Source organism: Lithobates pipiens, unplaced genomic scaffold (genome assembly GCF_037356315.1).
Source record: "Lithobates pipiens isolate NorthernLeopardFrog02 unplaced genomic scaffold, aLitPip1_a1.2 Scaffold_25, whole genome shotgun sequence".
Lineage (NCBI taxonomy): Eukaryota > Metazoa > Chordata > Amphibia > Anura > Ranidae > Lithobates > Lithobates pipiens.
Genome location: NW_027507787.1, coordinates 38,139,468 through 38,153,839, shown reverse-complemented (window position 1 = coordinate 38,153,839; position 14,372 = coordinate 38,139,468). Strand labels below are relative to the sequence as shown.

The following is a 14,372-nucleotide window of genomic DNA, read 5'->3' as shown; positions in this document are numbered from 1 at the left end:
CTTGTGGCTATACGCCGCCTCCGGAGTCACGCAATGCAGCTGCACCGGACCAGAAGCGGAAATAGGCACCAGCACCTGTCCTCCCTCCTCCCCCCTGCGTCCACGCCGGAAACGACGTTTCAGCTGACCCGATGACCCGCTCTGTCACTTCCGGCGCGACCGCCGAAAAAAACATGGCGGCGGCACACGTGCGCCGCTGCGCCTACGAACGTGCGGGCCACCGAATCTTCGGCTCTCTCCGAGCACAAGAGGGGAAGAGGAGCCCGCTTGCTACCGCTGACGAGGCGTGGGTAGTTCGGGAGGACAGCGGCTCTCTAAAGGAGGAAAAAAAGGGAAAGAAGCCTAGTCCCTCAGGAACACCTAAGAGAAAAAGACTCCCTCCCAAAAGGTGTTCCCTCCGGGCCGGAGGAAACACAAAAACTGAGGTGTGGTAGGGAGGCGCCTCCCTTTAAAGTCTGGAGGAAGAAGGTGTTTCCTAACGAGGAGGGAGGAGTCGCTATCTCTCAGGTGCTGTCCTGAAAGACGCCTTGGGAAAGTGTTTTTCTGTCATTGTGTCTTTTTTGGTAGAGAAGAGAAGGACTGCATTATAAACAATAATCTCTAATATATTTGTATCACATTCTGTTATCACCAAAGCAGCACCTGCACCTTTTCAATGCATCGAAGTGATGTGCACAGGCATAATAGAGAATAATATACTTTCCACTCAACACCGCAAATGCATATCAAAACACGCTCTTTTAACGTATTGTCCCACTACAGTTAATGATAGGGGTAACCCTAACCAAATCCCCCATCTACCCTCAACAAAGCCTCTAATGCCGCGTACACACGATCGGAATTCTGGCCAGAAAAAGACAGATGAGAGCTTTTCATCTGAAAATGCGACCGTGTGTATGCTCCATAGGGATTTAGCTGTCCGAATTTCCGCCAGCCAAAAATTGATAGCATGTTCTCAATTTTCCTGATGGAAAAACTTTCTATCGGAAATTCCAATCATGTGTATGCAATTTTGACATGCCAAAAAATCATGCATGCTCAGATTCAACTACGAGACAGAAGCTATTGAACTTCCTTTTTCTAGTCCCGTCAAACGTGTTGTAGGTCACCACGTTCTAAACAATCTGAATTTGGTGTGACCGTGTGTAGGCAAGACAGCTTGAGCGGAATTCCGTCGGGAAAACCATCAGAGCCTTTTGCAATGAGAATTCCGATCGTGTGTACGCGGCATAAGATGGACAATTGAAAAGTGTTTATTGGATCCCCTTACCATATACACTATGCAATGGTTTATCCAAGAGGCCTAGTTTGAGGGTTATGGGTTATGTTTAAGTGTTCTGTCCTGAAAGCAACAATATGTCGATCCATCTACGGTCAGTTTCAGTTACTATGTAAAACATATATATTCAGTTTATTTATTTGAATACTGAAAATGAAAGGTAAAAACTACTTAGTTGTCATGCATAACTTATCCAGATTCTGGTTACCCCAGTTTTTAAAGCGGAGGTCCACCCTAAAATGGACCTCCGCTCATCGGAATCCCCCCCCCTCCGGCGCCACAATCGGCACCTTTCAGGGGGGAGGGGGGTGCAGTTACCTGGATAATCCAGGTAACTGCACCCACTTCCGGGCTAGCTCTCTGCGGAACGGGGCGTACGCTCCGCAAGCGCCCGCCCCCTTCAGCAAGTGCCCCGCTGCCTGCTGGGAAACACACAGCTCCCAGAGGCAGCGGGGACCGTCCGGATTGCGCCGCGCGGCTCGCGCATGCGCAGTAGGGAACCGGGAAATGAAGCCGAAAGGCTCCATTTCCTGATTCCCATACCCAAGATGGCGGCGGGACCCGGCAGCCGAGCGAGCGATCGGCTTCGGGTGCCGACATCGCGGGCGCGCTGGACAGGTAAGTGTCACTATTTAAAAGTCAGCAGCTGCAGTATTTGTAGCTGCTGGCTTTAAAAAAAAAAAAAAAAAAAACGCGGAGTCCCGGTGGACTCCCGCTTTAAAATATGCCCTGATCACTGTGTGACCCCATAAGTAACAAATGGGACAGTACTGTGATAAATTCTAACAAGAAGAAATACATTAGAGATGCTAATGTTACTTTATATTATTGTGCCTGAATCAAGAATGAAGAGAATTTGTCACTTTGCCCATTCAAGAAAAATGTACAGAGTCTTTTGAAAACCCAGTCCTTCAACCCATTTATACGCAGCTGCCACTAACATAAAGCCCTGTATAGGCCTTGTTTACACAAGGTTGATGAGATCTTCCTCCTATAGTGACAGCATTTGGGTTTAGCCATTGGTCACGACATGGGCGATTACCAAGGGCTGCGAAGTAGCGCTGCAAAGCAGAGAGAGAAATCAGAGGGAGGGCTTGAGAATCTTTCACTATGTTCTGAATTGGTAAAGTGACAGATTCCCATGTTAAATACCATAGTATAACAAAACACAAGGATCACTCATAAAATATTTACCCTGAGATGTAGGTGCCTGAGATGCTGTAGGAGCTACGGTTGGCTCATCAGAAGGTAGTTTCTCTGTACCTTCCAGTTCTGCCATACCAAAAAGAACTTGTCACAGCCCTCAAGTTGTGGTAGAATATTGCTAGATGAAAAAAAGTAATACCTGTTGCAAATAAAGAGTAACTGTTTACAAAAGCATGCTCAAAAACAACCAAGACATGCAACCAGTGCAATGAATTTTTCTGCAGTATCAATTTGTATAACGCAGCAATTACAACATAATATGGTAATGAAAATATACATACAAAACATCATCCCCATGAAGAAGTCACATGACGTAACGCGTAGGGAGTGGCCATATGACGAACCGGAAGTAGAGTAAGACGGGCAGGAAGTTGCCATTACACCCTCTTCCTGATTGTGTTTGTTTTTTGCAATTTAAATGTGAGAGTCTTTACTGCTTCTTAATAAATCTACCTGCCGTTTTTTAAACTACTACACTATGGAAGTCTCCTGTTTCTCTCTCTCCCCCTCCTCTCTCTTATTTTGAGCCATACACTGTGGAATAGAAGTGAAGATCCATATTACCTATTCTATAAGCTGGGACTGGCCCTCTAGTGGCGGAATTGTATCATTACATCCCTCCTTTGGATTTCCTGATGGCTATTATTAATGAATGAAATAAGAGAATCCTGGAGTTTGTTTGATTTGTTTATTCACTTCGTTTGAAGGTGAGAGTTCTGGGAGCCTTGAGTAGCGGACATTCTATCAGTATTCTATCATTGATCCCTTCTCCATTTTTTATATTTTTACCCGTGCTGTTTTATGAACTATATATTTTTTTCACGGCATTATATGTATGCACATATTTATATTAGTTTGAATTTGTGTATTTATTTGAGTGGCACGATTTGCGCAGGACCCACCCCTTTATATCCATTATTTGATAGTTTGTGTTCACTATTTTGTCCTGCTGCATTTTTTAGTTAGCATTTGCACTTTATATCACTCAGGCTCTTTTTCATAGCATCTGTGTTTCATTAATTTTGATTTTGGATTTTGTTCCACTCTAGTCACTCATTACCACTTAGCGGCGCGAAGGCTGACCACTTTCATGCTATTATAGTAATACACACAATCCTAGACATAAGTTTATGAGGAATATCAGGCAACAAGTGAAAGCAATCAGTTCAAAACTAATACAATCCAGCAAATGCTGCAGCTCTGTTAAAATCAGATAATCCACTTGATCTAACTTCTATTTATTCTACTGAAGCAAAATTACAGAAAGCACTTAATTGAGGAGTGTGCTCCCTGAAGCCCGTGCTGTTTAACTTAACACAGACAGGCTTCCCAGATCACCATGTTACTGAAAAAAGGGAGCATGGTGGACTGAGGTGCAACAGTAATGCTTATGCTGCGTACACATGACCGGACTTTCCGGCAGACTAGGTCCGACGGAATTAGTCCATCGGACAATCAGATCGTTTTTCATTTAAATTAATAAATCAGACGGACCTAGAAATAGAACATGTTTCAAATCTGTCTGATGGACTCAATTCCTATCGAGAAAACCGTTCGTCTGTATGCTGGTCCGACGGACCAAATATGACGCAAGGGAAGCTATTGACTACTGGCTATTGAACTTCCTTTTTTAGTCCAGTCTTATTGTCATTACGTTCAAAACGAACAGACTTTCGAATGGACTTAGTCCGTTCCTGTGTGGCCAAGTCCTTTCGTTCGGAAGTCAGTCGGAACTCCGCTGAAAAGTCAGTCGGGAAGACCATCGGACCTAGTCTGCTGGAAAGTCCGATTGTGTGTACGCGGCATTAGAGGTTAAGCCCTGGTTCACATTGATGCTACTTTGAAATTCTGCCGCTTCACTTGAAGTAGCGCGATTTCAAAGTAGCAGCGCGATTTTAGGTGCTACTTGAAAGACATCTGTGCGGCTTCATGCACAGATGTCTATTGATGTCACACAAATAAAAATAAAAAATATCGGCAAAAGTAGTGGAGGAACTACTTTTGAAAATTGGTGTGGTGCCGCAAAGTTGGCGTTGCACCAATTGGAACTGTGCCATTGCCGATAATAGGATGACAATAGGATGTGACCTGACAAATCACTCCAATGTGAACGAGGGCTAAAGGTTAGAGCAATAAGAAGGTAGTTTTTACCCCCTGTATGCAGCTCAATGTTGCACAGGTAGTGCACTGCGCCCCTCTCCTGGCTATATTTTCGGTCTGAGTGCGGCTGTGGATGATGTCACAGATGGACATGGGAGACACGGGATAGTGACTGCCAGTCACCAAGCAATGGCAACAACAAGCAATTAGAAGCCAGCAGATGAACCCAATATTTCTCCTTCTCTCTGCAGTCCTGTCAGTATTCTCTTGCGAGGTAAGGACTTGTTGCTGTTGCTCCCCTCTGTGCTGTGTACTCCTGGAGGTTTGTCAGTCTGACTGGGTTTTTCTCAGATTCCGTCTCCTGTCTGCCTCTGGAAGTGCTGCCTGGGCTCACCTGCTGCTTCTGAAGTGGATGAAAGCAGATAGGTCTTAACTACTTGCCAACCTCCCACAGTACAGTTACTGCAGGCAGGTGGCACAGGCAGGCTGGATCATGTACGTCATCCAGACTGGGGTGCTAAGAGCGCCACTCTTGGAACCACTGTGCCCACCAGACACACAACCCGTAACATGTGAGTAGCTGTAGCCAATCACAGATCTGTAGTAATTATAACTGTTATGAATGTAGCTCATTCATGATACCAGTGGAACCTTGGTTTATGAGTAACGCGTTTAACAAGCGTTTTGAAAGATGAACTTAAAAAAAAAAAAAAACTCTGACTCGCTTTGCGAGTGTTGTCTCGCAAAACGAGTAGGATTCAAGTCAATGGGGTTTGCGGGGGCGCCGGTGACACTCGGAACGGTTCAGAGCCATTCAGAAATACTCAGAATCACTCGAAAATACTCCGTTCCCGAGCCTTTCCGAGTTCAGCCGAGCTGTCCCCGAGGCTCTCCGGTGCCCCCCCCACTTCTGGCCACATGTGGTATTGCATACAATAATCAATGCAGAACAAATTATCTCCATTTCCATTGACTTCTATGGGGAAACTCGCTTTAATATGCGAGTGCTTTGGATTATAAGCATTCTCCTGGAACGGGTTATGCTCATGATCCAAGGTTCCACTGTAGTTTAAAGCACTGCTGTTACAGTGATCATCATTGTAAGAGCAATAAAAGTACATATACACACACATTATATATATATTACCTAAACACCCCCAGAGTAGTACAGTGTTACTATGATGATAATATGTAAAAACAAAAAAAAAAAAAAAAAAAAAAACACACACACTACACAATATAAAGAAAGTTATGTTTGTGTGAAAAAAAAAAAAAAAAAAAGATACAAAATGTCATTCGCAGTTTTAGACGACTGCACAATTGCCAGTTAAAGTAGCACAGTGCCAAATAGCAAAAAAAAAAAATGTCCTGATCATGAAGGGGGTTAAAACCGTCTGGAGCGCAAGTGGTTAAAAAGGGATAATGTAGCGATTTTCTTTGTGAGAGATGAATATGATTTTGTCTACTTTTTTTTTTTTTTTTTTGAGCTTGCCACACCTGTCAGTGGCACAGAAGATTAGGAAAAAAGGTAGAAGGGGGCAGCGCAGGACAATTTTAAAGAATAGAAAATATGGTGCTTTGCATCATTTTAGAAGCAGAAGCCCTAAACCCAAACACTCAAGAAAACCAAGACCTGCTATTGGTCATCTTCTCCTGACCAGGACAAACTGCATTCCTCAGATTCTCGGACACGGCGGCTTTCAATACTCCCCAAGCAACCCATGTGTCAATTGCTCCCCTGCGTTTATATCAGAATGATAGTGAATGCCTCACCCAGTTTGCATGCAGGCTGTAGTGGCGGGGAATTAATTTTCATGGATTGTCTCAAGTGACAATGGATAAAAAAAGTGGATGTGCAAGATTAAAAGCCTATATTTTGGAGGCTGTAGTGGAAGGTATGCTGCAAATATCCATGCTACAGGCAAACACAAAAAAGGAGCATTAGGGCCCTTTCACACAGGCGTGTCCGTGTACGGGCTCCACTTTGCTCAGCAGGAATTGCTCCGTTGATACCCGCTGAGCAGGCAGATGACAGGTCCACCTCTGCAGACTGTGCAGGGACGGACCTGTCAGAGCGCCGCTCTTCTCTATGGGGGAACCAATGAAGAAGGGCTGTAGAGTCCGCTTACATCTGATCCGATCCACCAGACGGATGGAAAAGTAGGGTTTCCATCCATCACACTTTAGCGGATCGGATGTCAGCGGACATGTCACTGCTGACATCCGTCGCTCCACAGACCTGGAGGCGGATCTGAACAGTCCGCCCGTGTGAAAGAGGCCTAAGAGCTGAAGGGTGGATGAAGGAAGGTCAGGGGTGCATAATTTTGATTTCAAACTCATTGGCCCCTTTAGTACAGGGGTTCAAAGGCCCTACTACTGCAAAAGGCACACAGATATTTCCAAATGTGAAGAAGGAAGGGCCTTCTTTTCTCATGATGACAGAGAGTACAATCCCTATTAATGAAGAATGGGAGAGACCTGATAAGAAGGCTAAATTACAGTACAAGTTCTCCAAGCTTTATCTGATGAAGACGGCTGATACATATTTATGCGATGCACTTCCAGAGTTGATGCGACTCTCCAGCATCTGGCATGTCAAGTGTCTTATTTTTAAAACTCAGTTGCCTTTAGTGATCCTATGGATGGAAAAGTGGACTAAGGGCTAGTTTACGCTTTCAAACATGCCGTCGGACAGACTTTTTTAGGCTGCTTTCACACTAGGGCGTCGGCGGTACCATACCATAGTTTTTGCGCAGTTTTTTGGCTGTTAGCGGGGTGCTATTAACCCCCACTATCGGCCAAAAAAGGGTTAAAATTACTCATAAAGCGCCGTTGCAGCGGCGCTTTGCCGGTGGTGCTGCCCATTCATTTCAATGGGCAGGAGTGGTGTATAAACTGCTCCTAAGATGCTGTTTGCCGGATTTTTTTTTTTTTTTTACGTCCTGCCAACTCATCGCCTCAGTGTGAAATCACTCGTGCTTTCACACAGACTGCAGGGGAGCCGTTTTTCAGGAGCTTTACAGGTGTTATTTTTAGCCCAAAAGCGCATGAAAAACACCTCAGTGTGAAAGGGCTCTTAAAGCTCTCTGAATTCTGTCATCAGATAAAATGGTTAGCTTACAGTCCTGTTTACACCTTTTGCTTGGAGCTTTGATGAGGCTTTGGAGCAGCTTTGTGGGGCTTCAATCGAGCTTTGCCATAGAGTTCTATGGATGCTTTGAAGAACTACTAAAGCTACATGGGGTAGAATTTTCGAAGCAAAGCAAAATGGGCGGAAGACATGCTGACGTCATTGCGACTTACAAGTCCCAGAAGCGCGGGCCCTCGCTTTATGTTTTTACCGGCCGGTGTCTTATTACTATTCATCTGTGCTTGAGAGGTACTTTTAACCACTTGGTTACTGGGCACTTAAACCCCCCTCCTGCCCAGACCAATTTTCAGCTTTCAGCGCTGATGCACTTTGAATGACAATTGCACGGCCATATAACACTGTACCCAAATGAAATTTTTAGAATTTTTTTCCCCACAAATAGAGCTTTCTTTTGGTGGTATTTAATTACAGCTGGGAGTTTTATTTTTTGCTAAACAAACAAAAAAAGATGCAAAAAAATAAAAAAATAAATCATGTTTCATAGTTTGTTATAAAATTTTGCAAACAGGTAATTTTTCTCCTTCATTGAAATGCGCTGATGAGGCGGCACTGATAGGCTGCACTGGTGGGCACTGATAAGCACATATAAGGTGGCACCGATAGGCACAGATAAGGCGGCACTGATTGGCGGCACGGATGGGCGGCACTAAGGGGCACTGATGGGCACGGATATGTGGCACTGGGGTGCAGCACTGTTGTTGAGGCAGATTGTGGACACTCATAGGTGGCACTGTGGGCACTTTTTTAATATTTAGGTGGCACTGGCAGGTGGGCACTGATAAGCTGGCCGTGATCGGGACTGATGTCCCGATCATGGCCTGCCGGTGATCGGCTTTTTTTTTCTCCTCGCGCTGTCAGGGGCCCTCAGGGGGCGCGCAGGCCGCTCGTGCACAGGATGACGTCAATAGACGTAGTCCCGGCAAAGCAGGTCCGCACTGTAGCCGTCATTCGGCTATAGCGCGGATCTCTAGTGGTTAAGGAGGACTGTCCATCTTTTGATGTTTTATGTTGCATGTGTACATTAAGCGCGACTTTGTTCTATACTTTGTTGTTTATGTGATATCACACATTTGAGTCGCAGCCATTTTATATAGCTTCAATACTTCTATTTAAGTGCGTTTGTTTCTCCCATATATAAAAAGGTGTAAACAGGACTGTAAGCCAACCATTTTATTTAGTGACAGGAACTTCAACTGGCGTTCAGAGAGCTTTGACAAAGCCTGTCCAAAGCAGGGGCGTAACTATAGGGGGTGCAGCAGTCGCGACTGCAACTGGGCCCTGTGCTGCAGGGGGCCCATGCAGCCCCCTCTACATATGGCCGGCAGCAGCATAGGCAGCTAGGGGTACCAGTGCACCATGCAGACGGGTGGCTGGAGGTGGAGGGTGACTAGCAGAGCTCCATGCTCGACTATCGCACTGGCTGCTCTTTAGTTGTGCATTCCCCGCATGACCCGTGTCCTCGGCTGGCTCCTCAGAGTACCCCTCTCCTGCTCCATGCATTGCCGCTCAGTCCGATGTCTGTTCTCCCCAGCCAGAGTCCCGCTCTCCCCCCCCCTCCCCCGAGCCTGGCCCACACTGAACTGCATACTTCGACTGGGTAAACAAACTTTAAGCACACAGATGCAGTGCAGCCCTATGAGAGCCGGCTCCCTGGGGACACTTCAGGCTTGTCTGCCAGCCCCCCTCCTCCCAGTCATACACAGATGACGAAAGGTCTTTCTGGGAGATATGCTGATCACCCGTCCAGCACACTGGACGGAGCCCAGGCCAACATGGATGAGTGCGCGGCCTGCAGCTTGGTCATGGTGAGTGAGAGGACCCCATCCCCCACACACCATTACTTACCCCCTCCATCTCCCCTGGGGACAGGGACCCCCATCTTCCCTGGGGACAGGGACCCCTTCTCACCTGGGGACAGGGACCTTATCTGCCCTGGAGAAAAAGGACCTCATCTCTTTTGGGGACGGGGACCCCATCCTGCCTAGGGATAGTCCCCCAATGGGGCACCTAAAAATAAAAAAAACTACTGATGCCAGTGGTGGAACTACAGGGCTCACAATGGTCATATCTGTGACCACGCCCCAGAAGTTCCACCGCCGGACTCGGAGGGAAGGGCCCTGGCTGGGGTTCAGGGGGGCCCTTCATGGTTTCTTGCATCGGGGCACTGAAGGTTCTAGTTACACCACTGGTCCAAAGCCTTGTTTTGAAGCAAATGTAAACTAGCTGTTAATGTGTGTTGAAGTGAAAGCAAGTATAAATGAGCCTTTAGGGCTGGTTCACATGAGATGCAGTCCAGTACATTTTTTAATCTGCATTAAACACATGCGATAAATGTTTATCATGGATTTCAATGGCCTAGTTCACACCAGTGCAATGTGTTCAAGTGCAGTCAAAAAAAGTAGAACATGTTGCATTTACATTTCCAACATGGCAAACTGCCCATGCAGAAGCACATCAGGAATGCAGAAATTGGGTGAACTGACCCTTAGACCTATAGAGAATCTGCTGCATACTGTTGCAGGTTTGCCTGTTGGCCAGCAAGTGTTAACTTCGATGTCTAAAGCATTAAAGGAGAAGTATAGCCATAACTTGTTTGGCTGTACTTTTCCTATTGCGGCAATGGGAGTCGGGATCCACCAGGGTTCATTATTGAACCCTATGGACTGGAGTTTGGCTAGCGATGAGTTAGGGGGACACCCAAGCTCACCAATAAATGCGAAGGGGTTAATTTCAAGGTCTATTTAAAGAAGACTTAAACCCAGTCACTAGAATCCTGTTATGTATTTTAAAAGATATTGCAAATCTATTTAAATATACAAGTTTTATTAAAAAACAAACAAAAAAAAACCTAGTGAGAAGGTCATGAATCTCCTTGTTCAGGCACTTCATGGTATAATTGATACCCGTCTCCCAGATGTAATGTTGTCACTGTCACAAGAGCTTTAAGTAAGAACACAATTGGTTGTGCTGACAGGTATGGCGCAGGTATGGCCCACTGTTGCCACTATCAGGAAGTCCAGAGCACAACATGGCATTTGTTTACCATACATAATTCATTTACAAAGCATACATTGTACAGTTATGGTTTGGATTAGGGAGATACTGGGTAGTGTGACTGCAGATTTCGATATACACTATAATACCAAAAGTATTGGCACACCTGCCTTTACACGCACATGAACTTTAATGGCATCCCAGTCTTAGTCCGTAGGGTTCAATATTGAGTTGGCTCACCCTTTGCAGCTATACCAGCTCCAACTCTTCTGGGAAGGCTGCCCGCAAGGTTTAAGAGTGCGGTGGGAATGTTTGACCATTCTTCCAGAAGCACATTTTCAAGGCCAGGCACTGATGTGGATGAGAAGACCTGGCTCGCAGTCTCCACTCCAATTCATCCCAAAGGTGTTCTATCGGGTTGAGTTTAAGACTCTGTACAGATCAGTCAAGTTCCTCCATCCCAAACTTGCTCATCCATGTCTTTATGGACCTCATTTGTGCACTGGTGCTCAGTCATGTTGGAACAGGAAGGGGCCATCCCCAAACTGTTCCCACAAAGTTGGGAGCATAAAATGGTCTTGGTATGCTGACACCTTAAGAGTTCCCTTCACTGGAACTAAGGGGCCAAGACCAACCCCTGAAAGACCCCAAACCATAATTGCCACTCCAACATATGATTTGGACCGGTGCACAAAGCAAGGTCCATAAAGACATGGATGAGTGAGTTTGGGATGGAAGATCATGACTGGCCTGCACGGAGTCCTAACCTCAACCCGACAGAACACCTTTGGGATGAATTAGAATGGAGACTGAGCCAGACCTCGTCATCCACATCAGTCCCTGACCTCACGAATGCGCTTCTGGAAGCATGGCCAAACATTCCCATAGACACCACTTCTAAACCTTGTGGACAGCCTTTCCAGAAGAGTTGAAGCTGGTATAGCTGCAAAGGGTGGGACAACGCAATATTTAACCCTACAGACTAAGACTGGGATGCCCTCAAAGTTTGTGTGTGTAAAAGCAGGCGTCCCAACACTTTTGGTAATATAGTGTATGTACATATACACTAATCAGCTATAACATTATGACCACACAACATAACCTGTTGAGGCCTGGGTTCCACTAGACCTCTGAAGGTACCCTGTGGTATCTGAGACCAAGCCATCAGCAGTAGATCCTTTAAGCTGCAAGGTGGGGTCTCCATGGATGATCTGACTTGTTTCTCCAGCACATCCCACAGATGCTCAATTGGCTTGAGATCTGGAAGCCAAATCAACAACTCAAACTTGTTGTTTTGATCCTAACACCATTCTTGAATCTATCAGACCCAGGCCACCTTCTTCCTTTGCTCCATGATCCAGTGCTGACGGTCAGGTGCCCATTGCAAACACGTTACCTGTGGACACGGGTCAACATGGACACCCTGGCCGGTCTGTGGCTAAACAGCCCGACACACAACAAACTGCAATGCACTGTTTGTTCTGACACCTTTCTATCAGAACCAACATTAACTTTTAGCAATGTGAGCTCCAGTGGCTCTTCTATTGGATCAGACTACACGGGTCAGCCTTCACTCCCCATGTGCATCAATGAGCCTTGGCTGTCCAGGACTAAGGATGAGCTCAGGTGTGTTTGCGAACAGCATGTGCAGAGCCTGCCAGGAAGTCAGCACTGCGGATCGCTAATCACAAGCAGTGAGACATTGTCCCGATGCGCGTCTGCACAGATCGGGAAATGTCTCACAGCTTGTGATTAGCGCTGTGCAGTGCCAACTTCCTGGCGGGGGCTCTGCACGTGCTGTTTGCGAACATGCGGGAGCTCATCCTTATCCAGGACCTTTTCACGATTCTCCTTCCTTGGACCATGTTTGGCAAGTCCTGACCACTGAAGATCGGGAACATTCCACAAGAGCTGCAGTTTTGCAGTTGCTCTGACACAGCTGTCGAAAACATTACAATTAATTCCTAGTCAAAGTCCCTCAAATCCTTATGCTTGACCATTTTTTCTACTTTCAACACATCAACTTCAGGGACAACATGTTCACTTGCTGCCTTATATATCCCATCCACTTTCAGATGTCATTGTAATGAGATAATCAATGCTATTCACTTTACCTGTCAGAGGTAAGGATGAGCTCAGGCGTGTTCGCACACTCCACGTGCAGAGCCTGCCAGGAAGTCAGCGCTGCGCTAATCCCAGGCAGTGCGATATTGCCCCGATCTCTTCATTGGGGAAATGTCTCACTGCCTGTGATTAGCGCAGCGCTGCGCCGACTTCCTGGCGGGCTCTACACATGGAGTATGAGAACACCCCTGAGCTCATCTTTAGTCAGAGGTCATAGTGTTAAGGCTGATCAGTGTATATAAAATAAAAATACACATCCATATAACACCCCCCCCCCCCGGGGGTTCCCTCCTACATGGTACTATTCCACGCTAAATACCGTCACCTCCCCCATGGTGAGCTCCTAGTCCTATACAACCTATCACATCCCTCCCCCCCCATTACAAGGTACCTTTTCTATACAAGCCCTTATGACTGCAGAACTCCTCGGTGTTCCCTGTCTCCTCACACTTCCTGGTTGAGATGCTGCCGGTCACATGACACCACCGCAAACTTTTCAATTATTATGGGGCACATGACAGAAACTACGTAATATGCCCACCAGGGCTACAACATATACACTACAATGTAATAATAACCCATTCTAACCTGTATTTACATCACCTGAACAAACCACGTGTTCCCGACACTATCACATGACCTGATGTGCCACTCCCACAAGCCGTGTTTTAACCAATAGATTTTCACAAGAAGGGAGCTTTTGCCTGTAAGGGGGGCCTAGTGAGCAAATCAGCGTCCTCATTACGGGGACATTGTATGTGTGACTCTCCGGCTGAATGTAATTAGTCTTGGTCTTTGGGAAAATGGCGGCACCTATTGGCTGTATAGTCTTCATAGAGGACAATATTTGATAAAGTTAGTGGTTCTCTTCTGTCTAAGCTGTCTGAGGTCATCTGGGCTTCTGGTCGTTGGCTGGTGTATAGTGGAATGTAACTGGATAACGGTGTGTGCGTGCTGTTTGGTGTCAGTGTGGATCGTGTGGACTACTGGTCAGAACTACTGCCACCATGACGGCTCCGTGATCTCCCCATTGACTGTCTTGTTGGCTTAAGGTAAGCTATGTCCACGAGTTATATTTGGGGGCAGTAAGGAGTGTGTTGTGTGCTCTACTGTATGTGTGTCCTCCCTGCCCTGCACAGATCTATGACAGCTACCAACTGTGTGTCATTACTCCCTATTAGTCTATTGCGTCGATGTATTTACTGTCATGAAGCTGGCACTAGGCATGACAACTTTTCTTAAATGTTAAAGTAGAACTGAAAGCAAAAGTTTTTTTTATTTTTTTTATTTGCTATCTGTGTCCCATTGGGGAGATTTCCCTTCACTTCCTGTCCTATAGCCAATACAGGAAGTGAGAATAAATCCCTCCAAAGTCAGGGAATTCCTGGTTGTCACCAGAATGTGTCCCAACTGGAAGATTTCCCCTCCTATAAGGCTCCATGCATACGTCGTTTTTTTAAGCTCCTAGAAGCTAAATAGTGTTATCCTATGTGTCCATGCAGACTACCGAATGGTGTT

The 14,372-nt window shown here is 46.0% G+C and overlaps 2 protein-coding genes across 4 annotated transcripts in view; one reads left to right on the top strand and one right to left on the bottom strand.

The window, feature by feature from the left end:
* Nucleotides 1-13,574, bottom strand: part of BLOC1S2 (biogenesis of lysosomal organelles complex 1 subunit 2) — a 47,904-nt gene extending 34,330 nt beyond the window's left edge. The window contains exons 1-2 of one of the 3 annotated variants that reach the window (XM_077454270.1): nucleotides 13,458-13,574; nucleotides 2,474-2,624 (exon numbers count right to left, since the gene is read on the bottom strand). In XM_077454270.1, coding sequence (XP_077310396.1) covers nucleotides 2,474-2,558 — 85 coding nt within the window. In that variant the 5' untranslated portion in view covers nucleotides 2,559-2,624; nucleotides 13,458-13,574. Of the gene's footprint in view, nucleotides 1-2,473; nucleotides 2,625-13,245; nucleotides 13,408-13,442 lie in introns of those variants that run through there. The other 2 variants (XM_077454269.1, XM_077454268.1) reach the window with 2 other exon arrangements.
* A 144-nt stretch (nucleotides 13,575-13,718) lies between these two features.
* SLC25A16 (solute carrier family 25 member 16) overlaps nucleotides 13,719-14,372 on the top strand; it is a 50,373-nt gene continuing 49,719 nt past the window's right edge. Inside the window, 1 exon segment of the mRNA XM_077454271.1 lies at nucleotides 13,719-13,906. The gene's annotated coding sequence lies outside the window, so the exon portion shown is untranslated.